At 38.7% G+C, this 18,516-nt stretch overlaps 1 protein-coding gene across 1 annotated transcript; it reads right to left on the reverse strand.

Moving 5' to 3' along the window:
• Positions 1–216: 216 nt before the first annotated feature.
• On the reverse strand, positions 217–17,485 carry LOC144263470 (albumin-like). The gene is made up of 14 exons (XM_077814346.1): positions 17,401–17,485; positions 15,963–16,023; positions 14,874–15,006; positions 13,551–13,765; positions 12,678–12,810; positions 11,161–11,258; positions 8,842–8,971; positions 7,694–7,908; positions 6,887–7,019; positions 4,993–5,090; positions 4,473–4,611; positions 3,592–3,815; positions 1,570–1,702; positions 217–270 (listed from the first exon to the last, which is right to left on the reverse strand). The coding sequence occupies exons 1-14, from the start codon at positions 17,483–17,485 to the stop codon at positions 217–219; spliced, it is 1,851 nt and encodes a 616-aa protein (XP_077670472.1).
• Between the last annotated feature and the right edge of the window lie 1,031 nt (positions 17,486–18,516).

Here is an 18,516-nt window from a genome sequence, read left to right on the forward strand (position 1 = left end):
CATACATAAGGGGCCAGGACCATCTTTTTGTTCTGTGTTTGTACAGAACCCTAGAACAATGGGATACTGGTCCATTAGTAGGCCTCCTAGGCACCATGGTAACACAAATAACAACAAGGGAGATATCTGACATTAAATTATGAGCATATTTGTTCTGAGCAGTTAAATGCACAGAGATCCCAATAGATACATATTGTTGCTGTTACCTGAAATGCTTTAGACTCCGACAATTCCTAAAATGACTTTAATTTCAGCTATCAGTTTTGGATCCTGGAAAAAGATTACAAATATTTACAAGAGAGAATCAAAGAAAGGAAATTGCATAGTATTTGAGCAGGGAGCTTCTATAAGCTAAATTCTACAGCCTGTGTTACACAGGAGGTTTGACGAGATAATTATAATGGTCCTTGTCCTGAAGGGCTGGAAGACCTGTGGCAGTTTGCCTGGGAGAGGCTTGCTGCAAGAGTTCATACTTTATTCTGCAAACTCAAAGTGATAACACGTTTATATAGAAATTTATTTCCAAAAGATTAATATCCTATCTGCCTGTATTATGTCCTTGCATTTTTAATGTACCCACCTATGTGGTATCTGAGTAATGAGAAAAAATAAAATACGTAATTAGTCTAAAATACCCCAATTCTATATTTCAGTTATACGCTCATATGAACATATTCAATATATGGATGATAATAGAAGTAGCATTAAAGGATAAATCATTATTAAAATTGGATGGGGGACCATTTTAAAGGGAGGGTATGTGTCATGAGAGCCAACTGAGTAATTTAAAATAAGAATATTTGACAAATTTTAATACTTTCTCTGAGTTGTCTGTGAGTCTTAAATTATTTTTCCAATTTCTGTGAATAATTCTTAGTAGGTCGCTCCCAGGTAGCTTTTTCCAAATATTTGATTTTTGAATTTTGAAATTTGAACTGTTTTGACTGGACACAAGTCACGTTGCACACTTCTGTCTCCTGACTGGATAAGCATAAAGCTTAGAACTTGCAGAAATTGCTTTCTGATACTGTTCTCCAATATTTGCTTAAAATTAACAGTCTCTGTGATTGTCTGCCTGAATATTCAGCAAAAGCAAAAATCAAAAGGAGTTGGAGGGCTTAGTCAAAGGAAACTTGTTTAAAAGTTGGAATGAATATCCACAGAACATAATTTGCCCAGCTCTTCCTCTTTCCATGTTATTATTCAGACCTCTCTGCAATTATACAGATGCAGTTTTCATTTGTAATCCTTAAAGCTCCTATTTTGGATATCCTAGAAGAATCTTTAGCACAAAGGGAAAATGTTGGATGCAAGCTCAAGCAGATTTAAACATATCTTTTAGATTAAATAAATTCTCTATGCATGCATACACACACACACACACACACACACACACACACATATGTATATATATTGCTGTAGAGTATATCATCTAGGCAAAATTATTGCTTCTTCACACACAGAGCCATTCTAGGTTGCTGAACATTTGATTAAAATATATATATTGACATTTTCCATGCGTGCCTTTAATCAAGAATATACCCTCAATACATGAAAATAGTGAGATACCTCTACCCCAAAGCATGCCTCGTGTTGTTCAGCTTTGCAGCACTTTTGTACCATGCCAGTAAAATCTGTTAAGATTTTCTTTAGCTGTTCATCTGTTACAGTGGTCTTTAGTTTAATGAGGTTGACAAGCAATCTGAAACAAACACAAAATACAGCAAAGTAAAATTAATACTAGTTATTGTGACTTGAGTTACCAATTTGTAATATCACATTTCCCTGATTCCTGTGCAGATCCAGGGCCTGTTGTGGCTTTACAATATGCTCCATATGGGCCTGAGCTGATGTTCAGTGAAGTTTAAGGGAGTTTTTCCATTGATTCCAATGGACTTTGGATCAAGCCTAAGTGCGGAATATAATAAAACTATGCAGAGGAAACTTTAAATAACCACCAGCCCTGCTTCTGCCACTCCACCTACAACTCCAGCCTCATGACACTGTTTGTCCACTGCTCCCACAACCACCTTCATCCCTTTTGCAACATTGCCCCTATGTCTGGAATAGACTTCTTGCACAGATTGGCAAAAAGCCACCATCAAAGTCCCTCTTTAAGACCTAACTCTGCTAGGATGACTATGTGAAACTGGCCAACATAGACCCTTTTTAGTATTCAGAGAAAATAACACCTTACTTAGCATTGCACAGCTATGTATTGGCTCATGCTGAATAACCATGTCCTCTTATTGATGTTATCACTGCCTAAAGTCGTTCTCACATGCTGCTGGATCCTAAAACATAGAAAATTCTTCCTCTTTAAAAAACAAAAAAACTAAGCTATATGACAGGTTTCAGAGTAGCAGCCGTGTTAGTCTGTATTCGCAAAAAGAAAAGGAGTACTCGTGGCACTTTAGAGAATAACCAATTTATTTGAGCATAAGCTTTCATGAGCTACAGCTCACTTCATCGGATGCTCAAATAAATTGGTTAGTCTCTAAGGTGCCACAAGTACTCCTTTTCTTTAAGCTACATGAGTTGACCGTGAAGTGAATTAACTGGACTATTGGAAATTATTGCTCAAAGTTTCAGTGCAATGGGTCAGATCCTCAGGTGGGGTATACTGGTATAGTCAGTTGACTTACACCAACTGAGAATTTGGCCCACTGAATGCCTACAATTGTGAAAATAGTAGCTGCAAAGCCCTGGCTAGGTATAAAATTCATCACATTAGTAAATGATGATGTGTTGACAACTCGCTGGTAAGACTACCATAGTGCTATTGTAGCAAATGATTCCACACTGTGTATGGAAAATTTTAGAGACAAGGTGTGGGCGAGGTAATATCTTTTATTGGACCAACTTCTGTTGGTGAGAGACAAGCTTTCGAGCCACACAGAGCTCTTCTTTAGGACTGGGAAAGGTACTCCTAGCATCATACAAAATGCATGGTGGAACAGATTGTTTAGAAACGAGCAGTTACAATATGTGCAAGGGACCATTCAAGGTAGAGTGGCCCATTAACACTTAGCAATCATAGGACAAAAAGAGGGGGTTAGCGGGTTACAGATTGTTGTAATCAGCCATAAATCCAGTGTCTCTGTTCAGTCCATAATTTTTAGTGTCTAGCAGAGTAATGAATTGAAGCTCCCAGGCTCGTCTTTTGAAGGTGTTGTGCAGGTTTCCTTTGAGGCTGAGGACTGAAGGGTCAGATAAGGAGTGATCGCTTTGTGAAAAGTGTTCACCCACAGGTGATAGTGTGTTTTTTGTGTTTTATCATTTTCCTGTGCAAGTTCATTTTGAGAGCGTAGTGATTGTCTGGTTTCACCCACCTTACGTTTTGCTGTGACTCTGGGAGTACCTTTCCCACACCTGAAGAAGAGCTCTGTGTGGCCCAAAAGCTGGTTTCTCTCACTAATAGAAGTTGGTCCAATAAAAGATACTACCTCACCCACCTTGTCTCTCTAATATCCTGGGACCAACATGGCTACAACTACACTGCATATGGAAAATTATGTTAAACTGTGACTCTCCTTTTCTATCAGAGCTTAATCCTAAAATCTGCTGTGAATTAGCAGACAGACATCTTACGTTAGCTGTTTTATATGCTGTGTTTCAGCAGGAGCAGTGCACAAATCTTCATGGAAGGTAAACAGTTCAGGGGTGAATTGAGGGGGCTTGTAGCTTTCATCAGCTCCCATCTTGGTGAAACATGGTCTCCTGTCAGCATATGAGTCATCACAGCAGTGTGTGACTTTTTCATTTATAGGTGTAGCCTCCTGTCTCATGCACATATCCTGAATCACCACGCTCAGCTGAACAAAGAAAGAGGAAGAGCAACAAAACAAGGTTCACAGCACTCTTAGCTTTAATGCTAATAAAAGCAATGCATGTTCCTAATGTTGCAATAGTATAGGCAGGGGTGCTGGCAGCTTTCACTTCTTGTTAAGCAGAGCTCCCATGAAAACAGAATGAAAACATTCAGTCATTCTGTAACTTTTCAGACTTAGACAAGTGATTGTCCTAGACAAAAGTTGCCCTTTCTAAATCACGGTCTCTCCCATTGGGTGCTCTTTGCTAGTTTCACAAGTGGCATCACTTCCTAGCAAGATGAGCCCACTGCCAGATCTAGACCCTTGTTCAGAAATGCCTAAATCTTTAAACTGTTTTCAGATAAAACCTATTTCACATGGTAACCAGCATTTGGGGAGATCATCTCCATTGCAAATGGGGCAGATTTCCACCTATGCATTTGGAAGCCTAACTTTAGGCTTCTATTTAAAAAAAAAGATATTGGCCAATGTCTCCATGAGAGAGCGTACTTTGTACTTCCTCCTTAACAGGATGTTGAACCTTCGAGAACAATATTGCTGCTCTCTCTGCATTTGGGCAGAATACCTAGAGTTGTAAATGTGCAGTACACAGAAAACACATCAAAAAGAAAGCTACAGTAAAGAAAGAAACGTACTCACATGTTCTTCTAAACAAGGTATGTGTCTAGCTTCAGGTTGCTGGCAGCACTTGCTACCAGCGGCTGCCATTTTCTTTGAGATTTCAATCAGTGTTTCAGGTGACACTTGAGGCATTTTCCTGGTGTAGCGGCCAAGGATACTGAAATAAAAAATATTCTAGATTGTTCAACTATGAAGAAAATTTTTAAATAAAGCACCTCGATAGGGCTGTTCAATGAAATACAAATATATCGGTCCAAAGCTGAACTAATTTTTTGCATTCTTAGCCGTTGTAACAGAAGCAGCAATGAGTCTACTATTACATACACTATGAAAGCCTACATTCCTGTTCATACCATAACTTCTAAATACTCTTCTTCTTAATTGGAATAATGGCATCGTCTGCACTGCCAGCTGAACAAATGCTAATGGTTAAATTGTACCCTTGTCTTATTCATTTGGGTCTGGAGAATTTCACCTTTATAAAATCCCGAACATTCACTATATAAACATGAAACCACTCCAAAACAAAGAAACATACGCTTTTTGGAAGTCATGTTCTCCCAAGCTCGCAAGGAGATCACAGTTAGTTTTTATTATTTCCTGAGTCTCCTGGATGTGACTCCTAAGTTTCTCTTCCTGCAAGTAAATATAATCATTATTAGAGGCAGGTTATTTATCTAAGGCTCTCATTAGAGCGTACACCCAACTCACAAAGGAACTCCTATCTATCCCATTTAGGCCCTTTCTATTCATAAATATTGCATCATTTCTGAGGTACACCTATGGCCCTCATCACCAGTGTGTCTGAGACCCTTGCAATCATTATTGTATTTGTCCTCACAACACGTCTGAACGGTAGGAAAATATTCTCAATATACAGATGGGGACCTGAGTCACAGGCAGCCTAAGTGACTTGCCCAAGGGCATGCACCAAGTCTGTGGCAGACTAGGGAACTGAATGTTATATCCTGAGTCACAGACTACTGCCCTAACCACTCTATCATCCTTCCTCTTGAGAATGACCTTTGACTTGTAGGAACTTGTTCATTATTCAGAATTATTCACTCCTAATGTGAATGTTCATTTAGACAGTATACATCGTATTTCCTCTGTCTATGAACGTTCTTGTGAAAATATTTTTGCTCACACAGACATCTGTGAAAAGTGAACAGAAGGTTCACAAATGCTATAGAAGCAAATAGGTGGGTTTCAAATGGAAAAAAGTGTTTGTGCACCACTTTAGTTTTAGTGCAGTTTTGTCCAGGTTTGCAAAATCATAGCGCCATAGATTTTAAGGATCAAAGAGAATAGTATAACCATTTATTTTGATGTCCTGCCTATCACAAGTATAGAATTTCACCCAGTAATTCCTGCACTGAGTATAACAACTTGTGGTTGAACTAGAGCATATGTTAGAAAGACATCCAATCTTGTTTAAAAGTCTCCAAGTAATTAGCAATCTATTACCCAAGGATGTAAATTCTTCCAATAGCTAATTATTCTCACTGCAAAAATTTGCAACTTATTTTCAGTTTTAAATTTGTATAGCTTCATCTTCCAGCAATTGACTCCAGTAGCACTGTAAAAAGAGCTTATGCAAGTTGTCACCTTCTAACAAATCCACTTCCATTCTGTCTAGTTAGAATGTCTCACTGAATGGTAAACTCTTTGGGAGAGAGACTGTTTATATACATTTGTACAAGGCCTAGTACAATGTGTCCCTGATCCCCACTGGGGCCACTGCCATTGCTGCCATTAGTCCTATTAGGTTAGCATAGGATTTTGAAAGTGGATTCAAATCCATCCATTGACGGGGGTGGGAGGGGAGGAAACGCTTTGACTTACTACATACAAGATGTCTGGAGTTTTGTTTTATTTTTGTATCTTTTTATTAAACCAATTTAGTGTTAGTAAAAGTTACAGGGCTTTTAACTTTGGAGATCGTTCAATGGATTAAAAAGAGAACAACAAAATTAAAGGCAACATATGTTGTTCTACTAACATGCCTTAACCCTCAATTTGAGGGACCGTTTCTGGAATCACAGAACTATCCATTCTCCGTGTTCACTGAATCTTTAGCCCCTCTGCGGAAGTTAACATATAAGATGTCTCTATGAGGTTGCTTTTTTGATGTGCATACATGTCCATTAGAACTTAACTTAATGATCTCAGTCATTTTACATGGGCTCGGGGTGCTTTATGGAGTTACTCTAATTCTTCATTCATTCATTCCAGAAAACCATAGGTCTTTGTCATGAATGACAAACACAGAAATGCTATGTCATCTATGCAAATCCCAACTAATCCCCTTTATTAATCCCCAGTAAATCCCTAACCATCAGAATCCTATCGGTCATGATCAACTCATGAGAGTTCATCACCCAAACATTCTAATGTTTTCCTGTTATGTGTGATTGAACAGTAGAACTTACTGCGTGACTGTAACATTCAGAAGCACTCTCTTTTTTGCAGCACTCTTTCAGGATGGATTCGTAGCCCTTAGCAATCCGCAAAAGCATCTGACTAGAGAACTCAGGATGCCTTCTCGAATATTCATAAAGAAATCTGGAACAGGAAAACTGCCAACATTAGAGTTTAAGAATGTAGTAGCCTCTAACAAGTAACATGATTACATGCTTGTCATGGGTACAGTTTTTTCCAGTTTGGCTACAGTTCTCCTGTGCACAGGCGGTGGAGCAGCAGCCTGACTAATAGAGTACAGCTTTTGGAGCTATAAGAACAGTCTGTCAACATGGCTGCTGATGGAGAAGCTGCGGCCCAGGAACAAAAAAAACTTTTAAAATTAGATATTACAGATGAAGCACATGGAACTACTGAATGTAAAGGAATCTCATGCCACTGACAAACTGAAGAGAAGCACTGATGACCTGCAATTTATCTTCAAAAGGATGGTGGTAAATACAATGTGTCGCAAAATGTGGGAATTACAATAGAGGAAAATGGATAGAATTTCAAGATGCCATAAGCGATAGGTCAGCCACTCAAAGAACCAGAAAAAGGAATCTCTCCATTATATACTTGATTACAATACTCTGCAGCACAGATCCTCAGGTGGTGTAAAATGACATACTTCAGAGACGTCACCAGCAGGACATCTGGCCCTTTATATTTTAGTCATTTCAAATAAATCTACTTCTGGCCTATCAGTCCCTCTGTGTACATACAAACGTAATGAGCTAAGGCCAGACACAAGAACATGTGACATTTGCTATACGTACTCTGCCATGAAGACATCTTGCCCTGCAGTAAAGGGTTTGCACACCTCCTTGTCTTCTATGTACTTCTTAGCTAGCAAGGGCAAGCCTTCAGGTGTGTCATCAAACTGTGCCCTAACAACACACTCACTTCGTTCCACCACTGGCTTCTCACAACAATCTTTTATTTTACTGGAGAAGATGTCTTGTTTAGAGCAGATATAGTTCACAACCTCTGCCTGCAAAAGGAATGATACTGTGTCAGTTAAAAGGCCTTTATAAGCAACTACTTATTTTTAGTTTCCCAGTTGCTTTTCTTTTTCCAGTTTTGAGGCCAAAGTCAGAGCTGAGCTTGCCAATTTGTTAAGGAAATGGGAGACTCACTAGAGAGGGGAAACAGTTTTTTCAGGCGGCTACACCAGAAACTCCATTAGGCTGCTTTCTGCCTAGTGAAGAGCAGCCAGAGCTAATGGAGTTCCAGCTGTAGGCACTGCTGTCTGCTGAAACATGGTTGGAGCCATGGCAACCCTGGGCCAGCATGGGGTGGTGATGTCCCTTCCTTGTCATTAGAAAGCTAGAGGGGGTGAACAGTCAGGAGAGTTTGTGCCCACTAGAGCACATGCCTCTCCAGTACCCAGAATGGAACCCGAGATCTCTGAGTCTCCCTGTTCCTCCGCTGTCAGCAACTATCAATGAAACCCACTGGCAAAGTGTCCCATCCCCCAGACTGATTAATGATCTACTACTATCAGTTACTCCATTAATTCAAGTGGCAGAGGTCTTTGTGGTGAATGGAAAAGTTCCAATCCAACATGACAAACTATGTTTAAAAAAATATTAACATGGAAAAAATAGTACAGTAAGTGTCACATAATTAAAGACTGTATTGTAATACATATACACAAGCAGGGCAAATTAAGGTGGCACAGGCAAATTTGTTCCTGGCATTTCCTAACTTTTTTGAATGTTTGACTTTGCAACCTTACTGTTCTTTTAATGTAACAGATCCAGAGTTGGTGTAAATTGGCCCAATTTACACTAGCTGAGGATCCAGCTCTGACTTTTTAAGGTGCCAACCAGCGAAGAGTGTATAGGTGTATCATTGTAAGGGAACAGGCAGTGTTCTGATTTTTTCAAATATGTCAATATGAGGCAAAAGCAATGTAACTTACCCTGTCATCTGTACATTCGATCATGTCACCAGCACAACACTCCACATGGACATGTACGATATCCTTTACAATTTTGGAAATCTCTGAAAATGAAGCCTTAGGAAATTTTTGGCTAATTAAAGCAAGAGTACTAAAAAGGGGAAAAATCAGAAAAATGTCTGATTTAAAGCTCTGTATTGAAAATGAAACTTGCAAGTCATTACAATTTAGGTTACTCTAAATCATGATGGATTGGTTTAAATAAAGCAATTTTAAATCATTTATTTTAGTCATGACTTAAATCAGCAAACAGAAGAGCTTGAATTAAATCAGTGATTTTCATTTTGTTTTGTATTTGTACTTTTTTAGGGTTTCCACTCTACCCCTAAAGAAAGTCTCATTGGCTGGTAATTATTAAAACATGTTGATTTGTAACCAAATATAGCATTTACACTAAACTTGGTCATCTTCTGACTAACTAGGAGGACACACTTTATCTATACACATTTATTTAAGCAATTATATAGCTAAATGTACATTTAATCAGAAACTTAATTTTCACATTTTTGATTGTTAACAAATGGTGAATGATGCATTTCTTATTTACAAGAAGCTGATTAATTTTGTACTTGTGATTTGTGTCAAGCTCTATTTGGGTGCAAATTCAAATTCAGTTAAATACACAAAAACAGCATTTTACCTTGTTTTTTAGTTAAATAAAACTAATGATTTTAGAACTAGTATATCTCATTCTCTCACACCTCATTTCTGTTCATAGATTGGAAGAGGAAAACAAGCTTTTCTGCTGTTTGTTTGTTTTTGTTTTTTAACTCCCATTGGCTTCTTAACTTTAAATGACTAGTCAGTGAACTGAACTGAAAACAATATTCTCACTGCACCCATAGAAGAGGATTCTGCTGTAATTTCTTAATTAAGTTTTTCAACAAACTGGTTCCAGGGTCTTATATAGTAACTACTACCAGGTGAGTGGCTTGACTTTCTTAAAATCTTGGCAGCAGCCATGTACTGTTTCATATATATTTTATTTAATCTAAATGTTTTAATAGATTGTAATACATTTAGGCTTTAACATAAGATGCCATAATTTCAAATTTAATTTTAAATAGGATTATTTTTAAAAACTTGTATTTAATTTAAATGAAATACAACTTATTTTTTAATCACTGAATTGTATCCACCCTGCTTTAAATTACGCAGGGTTAAGGGAAATATTTCATCACTGGGAGTCTTTAAATTGGTTCCGTGTGTGTGGCTCTTCTAAAACAAATGCACTAGTTCAACTTCAAGGTACTGGGCTACTTGCAGGAATCACTGGGTGTAATCTGTCTCTTCTGTTATGCGGAAAGTTAGACTAGATCATTAGACGGACCCTCTACTGACCTTAAAATCTATAAATCTGCAACTGAACTACAATTCTGCTGGGGACGGGGCTCCCTTCTGTCTTCTGGAACAGGCTCCGGATTCAGGGACTAGCAGAGGAGGGGGGTTGTGGAGCTATAGGAGTTATAGCCCCCCCCCCCCAGCACTGCCCAGCTCCAGCTTCTGGCCTCCAACCTGGGCAGGGCCTCTGGCGGGGGGAGGTGGAGCTACCATTTACCTAAGGAGGAGCAGGGGATTGGATGACGGAGAGGGGCAGGGCCTCAAGGGGAGGTGCAGCCCCTCCAATTTCCTGTCTAGCCCACCTCAGCCATCCACACACCCTCCCCCAAAAGAGGTTGGTGCTGTCCCTGTCCGGATTGATTGATTTTTGTCATTTACAAAAGTGCCCATCACCAAAATCTCCAAGCTATATATATATATATATAAATTTGAAGAAAGGTAGATTAAGAACATCAGAGTCTCTGATTCTGAGGTAAGTGACACCATCCTATGCAACTCCATAGCTGAGCGAACAGTTTGGCAAAATGAATTCTAGAGATGGTTAAATCTGCCTTTAGCCCATGTGGCTAGCCTTTCACTAACATTCACCATTAACGTAAAAAATATAATTCTTCCTTAGTGTGTGTCAATATACTAAAACTAACCCACAATTCTATTAGACATTGAAATCAATGGGAGCTTAGCAGAAGCACAGTAGGAATTGGCCCATAACTGGGAAAACGCTTTCCTGGCCTAATCTTTACACTGGATTTCAGAATGGCTGTCAGTGCTAGTTATTCCTTCTGCAAAAAGCACCTCCGCATGTATTAGAAGGAGGAGCATCAAACTCAGCACATGCAAACAAGTTACTGATTTGTTTCTGATGCTTTTCTCTGATGTGTCTTCAGGTCTTATGACAACTACTCGATTTTTATTCTAAAGTAGGGGTCAGAGACTTACTTTGCCTGGAAAGTTCTTTCTCCGAACTTCTTCAGGATTCCACAGGTGTAGGTGTACTTCTTGCTCAGAAGTAGGACTCTTTCCTTTATCAAAGAAAGCTAGAGTAATAACAAGCACATTGTTAAACGAAATGATCACATTTCATGGATTAGAAAAGAAAAGGCTGGCAGCGCCAGTTTAGAAACACAAAGGGCTCTTTCCTGATTAACTAAAAGTCCAAGCAAACCTAGAGTTCATTAGGCAATCCTTAGCTCCAGCCCTTTATTTTGTGTGTGGGTGTATTGTGCACCCAAATTCTACTACTCGCCTCCTGTGTAAGAAGCACCTTGCTCTGCAAATAGCTCAGTTGATTTGAATGGGACTACACAGCCCTATGCTCGTAGGACTGTATGCTACTCTCTGTGCCACCTACCTGACCCACCACATTGAAATAACTGGGAGTGAATAATCACTGTGTCTGAGTATTAGTAAAGGCAGAATTTAGCCCATAGCGTTCTAAAAGTAGGTTAATGGCTAGATCGTAACTTCCCCATAAACTGTATGTCAAGGGAGATACTCTGCTACAGATCCATACTGGTACCAAATCATGAGAGTGCATGCAGTTGAAAAGAAAGCAGAACCAAAGCTGTTAATGTTTCATGTCCTATCTGCTCAGGGCAGGAAGTACAGTGACTGCTTACCCCTGCATGCCTGGACCTAAGGTGTGTCTTACTCCCCCTTGCTCTCCTGTACTGCATGCTGCTCCATCACAGTCTAGACCCAGGCAATAAGCATGTGATTTTTTTCCTAAGGAATGTATATTGCCAATATTTAGTACAGCTGAGCAATAATGATCACGGATTGACAGAATGGGTTGGGAAAGGGATAAAAATCTTGCAAAATTTTTGATGGTAAAAATATATACTCGTATCATGAAATTTCAAAATGTGAAATTTTTCAACCCTCTGTCTGTAACATACTGATTCGTTCATGAGCAGATAGTTTTCTGTGAGAGGTCAGGTAGTATTTATTCAGACGAAGATCAGTTTTCACACACAAACATGCAAAAATGTGATTTCCTTCCCCCCGCCCCCCACCACACACACACACACATTTTGCTGCATGAAGCCACCCACTTTATGAAAATTTCACAAAAAGCAAACTTTCCAGGCAATTAGATGACCTGGAACATAACTATAACTATTTTCATATAATTTTTATCAATATTTCCCCTGCCATTTTCACACACCACTACATTCAATGCCAGTAATCTGTCATTTGTGTGCATTGCTTTAAAAAAAACAGATTAGTATATACAGATACGAGGGGGGAGAGAGGCAGATTTTAATTTCAAAATTCCTAGAGATTATTGTAAAAAAATTGACAGAACAAAATTATTTGAAAAATGTTATTAAACAAAATTTGTTTGTGTCCCCTTAAGGTTAAAATTGTTCAATAAACAGAAGTACAGTTAAGAGCAGAATTAAACTTTTTAATAGTTAGCAATATTTGGTTTTTCACACTGAAAATCTGAATACCTTTCCATCCAAGCAAACGCTAATGGTGGCCTCTTTGCAACAGTGTTCAATTGCATGCTCAACGTCAACAGCCAGAGCAAGGATTGTGGGGGCATAAAGAAATGGGTGCCGTCTTGAGACCTCATAAATGTGACTGAAAAGAAAATGCAAAACAAATGTGTGTTACAACCAGCAACAAATAGCCTCTAGTCTATAGAAAGCTTTTATTAAACAATTCTATACTAAAACAAACCAGTTCTAGCTCTGGTAACTACCAATGATACATGCCCAGTTCTCAGCTGTATTGCAGATTTTTGTGTGAACTCCTTACATTTTCAGCTGCTCAGATTTTTGTTAACATTCTTTATTCGTTTATTTATTTGGGGGAGCAAAACTTGCAAAATTCCCTGATTTTTTTTAAAGGGAAATAAACAAAAAAATCCCTTTTAAAGAGGTTTTTGGGGAGAGCAGACTGCAGCTTTTTTCTCTCTCTTTTTAACATTTCCCTGTCTCTCTTCAGTAACAAAATGAGAAGAGGAACAAGGGGAGGGGGGGTGGAAGAGAAATCCAAAAACCAGAAATGAAGGGGGGAAAGGTTTGCCAAAAAGCAAGATTTCAAAGAAAATTCTCAAATGAAAAAATTCAATCCAGTCTAGCAACTACATTCAGTGAAAATTTTCATTAAAATTTCTAATTTTGACCAGCTGTATATTCTAAAAACTGCATAAGTGACCTAGTCGAGTGTTCACAATGTGTGTGTGCAGCGGTTTCCGCACACACACAGAGGCAGTTTTTCTAAAATGTGCTCCTGTGTGGCAGGATAGCACAGGCAGCATGGTGAACACTGCTCTTCTCCACGACTAAAAATATATAATATAAAATCAATGTTCTTACTGTGCCATAAACGACTCTTTGTTTTCTTGGAATGTCTTGCACATTACTTCAGGCTCAGGTCTTTGATATGGAGGAAGGAACCCTGGAGAAGAATGTTTGAATGACAGGAAACACTGATTTCTTTCGGGGTCAGCTTTGCTACAGCAGTTGGCCATTTCGCCATATGCTTGACCAAGCATCTCTATTTTGCAGATTTCATCCAGGACGATAGTAGGCTATAGGGGAAAATACATTGACTAGGGTCAGAGTTAAGGTTGTTCATGGAATGTCTGATGTAAATTTTCAGTCATCTAGATTTTTATAAAATACATCTAATCTGAAAAGAATTAGAATTCATGAGCCAGAATCTCACCTGGTGTACATTGACACAGCTCCATTGACTTAATTAGAGTTTTGCCAATTGAGATCACCTGAAAATCTGGTCCTATATTTATATTACTTTAATTTACCATTTTAATGCTTCATTATTGGGATGGATTCACTGGAGGTTTGACTTAGTAGGCTCTAGAACAAATCCTGCTCACCTTATGCAGGTAGCCTCACTGAAGTCAATGAGCATATGTGGGTGAATTTGGGAAGCAATTGTTATTCCTATAGTTAAATATTAATTTGGGCAGCCTTTGAGAAGAAGCCATCGGATTCCTGTTAGTTGAATTACCAGTTAGAATGAGCTAGAATACAGTTTCAAACTGGCACATTAACTATAGTGCTGCCTATGAGCATATGTTAATGTGGCTGAGCCCAAGTTGCAAATTTCAGGTCTGGATCCAAATTTCAAAGCATTCAGAATTCAGGTGTTTTCAAATTGTGATTGACTTGACTGGGCAAGCATCTGTGGAAATTTAATGCACTCAGGCTAAACATTTTCAAAAGTGCCTAAGGGCTAGATTTTCAAAGTTATTTAGGTACCTGAAGATGCATAGATGCTTAGGTGCCTACTACTGGGATTTTCTAAAATGCCTAAGTAAGCTAAATACCTATATGCATTTTAGACACCTAAGCATCTTTGAAAATCTGAGCAAAGACTTAAGACCCCGCATCCCATTGAAAATGAATGGAACATAGGCTCGTAAGTCATTTAGATGCTTTTGGAAATCCCACTCTCAAAATGTAAGAGAATCAAGCACCATGTTTCAGAATATATATACAATGGAGAGTAGCTCGCTAGCAGTATCAAAACCTGAGAGTCTTAAAGTTTTGTGATGAAATACCAATAAGTGATTTTGGTTCAGTATTAAAGATTGCTACTGAGTGCTTTATCATAATGCTGTATTTGCAGTGTAAACAGAGAAGAATCACAATAACAATGGACTCTTTGCCTACCACTGGTTTCAAACACTCCGGGTCCTGCTCATTGGCAACACACTTGTGTGCAAGATCCATGACATCCTTCACCTGTTTAGCTATCTCTTCATAAGGGCACTTGTAGAGAAACTGGGCAAATGTGATCAGGGCACTGAAACACAAAGCATATTTGTAAAGATGTAGATAAGGGGGGGAAAAAAAACTTCCCTGAAGTGCTAGTCTTCTTCTGGATTCAGAGACTTTGCTGGTATCTTTGGTAACCAGACAGAGAACCACTGAGTGAAAGAGGCAGGCAAGAAGTTTGCTGTAGGCTCAACAAAATTAGTGAGGGCCAGATGTTCCAGGGGCCTCAGTACCAGTGTACACAAACTTGTATGCACTATCGTGCAAATGGCTGAGAGCAAAAATTGTGCATTCAAATGTCAAACAGGTGCCTAAACTGAGAAACCACATAATCATATTTCCACAATCAGTATCCTTCCTTGTCCATTCCTCTTCCTAGTGTATGGTTTATCTTAACACTTCTCTAGCAAGACCATGACATAGACTATAAGTGCCTCAGACCACGGACTTTTCTTCTGTGTGTTTCCTGGAACTTGTACCCAGCACACCTGTAGGTGCTATAAGTTAATTATTATTGTCATTGTTGAATAATGAGATCTTCTGTTATCTCCATCATGCCTAAAAACTACATAGGTCAAGCTGACTTGTCTCAAATAAACATCCGTTTGATCTATAAATGTGACTCCTTCAGTCATCCAGAGGGAATCACACTACCACACTACTCTTAGGCCCTAGCGGGTCACTGAGGGACTCTGACTAAATCTTGCAAGGAGCAATGTATTGTGTTGCCACAAGGCCAGACAATGATACCGTCGCTCACCCCTGAGCATCAACCAAATGTAGGATTGTGACTGCTTCAGCAAGCAAGTTTTATCCATATATTATCTAACTGGACATTTAGAAGGCTAAAATTTCTGTCACATTCTTTGTTTATATGTCTCGTGTATTCTATTGATTCATCTTGATGGGGTTTTTTGGCCAACTAAAAATGTAAAATGATGAGGATGATTATCACTACAGAACATAACTCGAATGGTCACTTACGCTCCTTTAAAAGTATCTTCTTTTAAATCGTTGAAACGGTGGACAATCTCACTCTTGTGTTCTGAGTGGAAAAAGAAAAGAGAACAATGAGGATCATTTTTTACATTAGCTATGTATAGAATCGTGCCCCTATAGCGAATATATTCTGGGCATTTGGGGTGGGATTTTCAAACATGTTCACCATTAACCTAACTCTTGAACTCTGGCAATTTTCCCACTGATTTCAGTGGGATCGGAGAAAGGCCAATGCTGAGCACTTTAGAAATCCCACCACTTGCTAACCTGCATTTCTGCTAACCCTGTATTCTCCCTCTCTCTAATCTCATCTCATCTGGCCCACCTATTCCACTTGCCATTGGCTACCCTGGCCTCTTACATGTGCTAATCTATCCTAAGTAAAATATTCCCACCACTGGCATTTTTCTGATTTAGTGTTTAACTGCATAAGTATGTTCCTATTTCAAGTATAGGAAATAACTACCATGAGTATGTCTACACTTAGTATAGACACTACCTGTGCCGACAGGCTGGGTTCTCTCATTTGCATAGATAATCCACCTCCCCAAGAGGTGATAGCTCAGTCAACAGAAGAATTTTTCCATTGACCTAGCACTGTCTACACAGCGACTTAGACTGGAATAACTCTGCCACTCAGGGATGTGGATTTTTCACACCCCTGAGAGACATAGTTATGCCAACCTAATTTTCTGGTGTAGACCAGGCCTATAACTATTGGCAAGTGTGGACTTTCAATGACAACCATTGTACTATTCAAACTGGAGATGAGATGAGGACGATACATTTTGGTTTGGGGATCTGTTGGAAGAGTTTTTATTTTGCAAACTCAAAATTAAAGCCAGGTTGGGTTGGATTCTTGTTCCACTGTATGCAAATCACCATTGTCCTCAGTGAGTGGAAGTGTCATATAAAAGATTTCAGTTTGGCCTATCTGCAGTGAATGTAGCTTATGATTATACAGCATTGTTCATTCCAAGGCTCTTTGCAAGATGTGTGCATAAAGCAATCATTCATCTACCACTGTACTTCATACACCTCTGGGGTGGAACTTGGCAGCCATTCTGCCCTAATAACACTACTTGGTGATTTTTTTGAAGCAGTGAAGAACAATTACACTAACTGAAAGTAAAAGAGAGACTTTCACTAGATAAAACGTAATTACTACAGGTGTTATCTGGAAGGATATTGCTTCAGGCCTACCTAAGATTATGGGATTTCTACATTCCTTTTTGGGGTGTGATTCTAAGCCTCCTGAAGTAAGTGGTAATTGTTTCATTAATTTCCATTGACTTTGGATCATGCCTTTAAAGTTCAGTTATGAAATGGCAAAATTAACTTCAACCAGTCACCAAAACAATTATAAAATACAAGGTTTGCAAAGACAACATGAAAGCAAGTAGCTAATATAGATCTTTCTTACCTGCATCTCTAGCAGATCTTTTCAGATCTCTGGATATACCAAAACTGAAGAGTAAAGTAAAAGAAATAAATGCTAGCCACTTCATGGTTGCGGCTTATTTTTTGGGGATGAATTATTCAGGAATGGTAGAAAGACTGATGGAAAGAGCATTGATTAATATACTCTTCTCAGGCGGTGTCTGTAAAAGATTAACCATACACTAGACACTATCCATTTGGCCTGAAGATTACAAAATGGGAAATATCCTTGCCAAAAATGAATTTGATAAAATTATTTGCTTATGAAGTTTGTTACCTGGAACTTTTTGTTTTGAAGACCTGGTAAATTCATTAGCTTTCCAACACCAAGACAGAAAAAGATTTGTGTAAATTACCTTCTCAAATGACATAAAAGGGATTCAAGGGATCTTATTAATGTATCATTTAGCCTAATCCCATAAACATGCATATTCGTAGCAAATATTTATACAAAAGTGATCTGGACTAATGATGTGCAGATAATGGTTTGGCTAGCTAGGAATATTAAGTTCAGGAATTAATCTGTAATTGCAGCTATCTAATAAACTATTTTGAAATTAATTTTTTTTATAAAAGATGAGATACCAGACTCATCAGGAAGCACAGATGCTTTGCACTGCTCCAATGGCAGACATACACTGGACACTTAAGATGTATTTATGGTTGCTTTGCATGATTAGAGTAGCAGAAAGAAGTCAGAGCTGCTAGTGAATCTGATTCTCTATTTGGCTAAAGAAAAATATCACAAGTTGATGTGGCACATTGATTGATTGATACATTGATTCCACATTTAATTGGCCCCAGAATTCTCAGAAAAACAAAAACTAAAGATGTGGAATGACATATCCTGTGCTTGTGTTCAGATTCCAGGACACTTATGGAAACAAAGATGAAACTGAACCTTAGAATGTACATGTCCCAAGGGAGAAAGAGCCCCATTTCAGACAATGTATCTCTGTTATCTAGAAGATGGGATTGACCCTTCCCCATTGTGTAGGACCAAATAGCAGCCCACAACTTCTTGGAGATGACCTGAGGTAACATCCACGAGGAAAGCTGGTCAAATAGTAAAAGATGTGAGTTGTGCAGTTTTGACGTG

The sequence above is a fragment of the Eretmochelys imbricata genome, chromosome 4, assembly GCF_965152235.1.
Source record: "Eretmochelys imbricata isolate rEreImb1 chromosome 4, rEreImb1.hap1, whole genome shotgun sequence".
Taxonomy (NCBI): Eukaryota; Metazoa; Chordata; order Testudines; family Cheloniidae; genus Eretmochelys; species Eretmochelys imbricata.

What these genes read in the sequence shown, in the direction of transcription:
- LOC144263470 (XM_077814346.1), bottom strand. Translation starts at nt 17,485, where the DNA reads ATGAAGTGGCTAGCATTTATTTCTTTTACTTTACTCTTCAGTTTTGGT. An exon ending in CGGAGTGTTTGAAACCAGTG is followed by an intron (nt 13,766 to 14,873) that starts GTAGGCAAAGAG and finishes TTTCCCCTATAG; the next exon opens with CCTACTATCGTCCTGGATGA. An exon ending in CAAGATGTCTTCATGGCAGA is followed by an intron (nt 7,020 to 7,693) that starts GTACGTATAGCA and finishes TTCCTGTTCCAG; the next exon opens with ATTTCTTTATGAATATTCGA.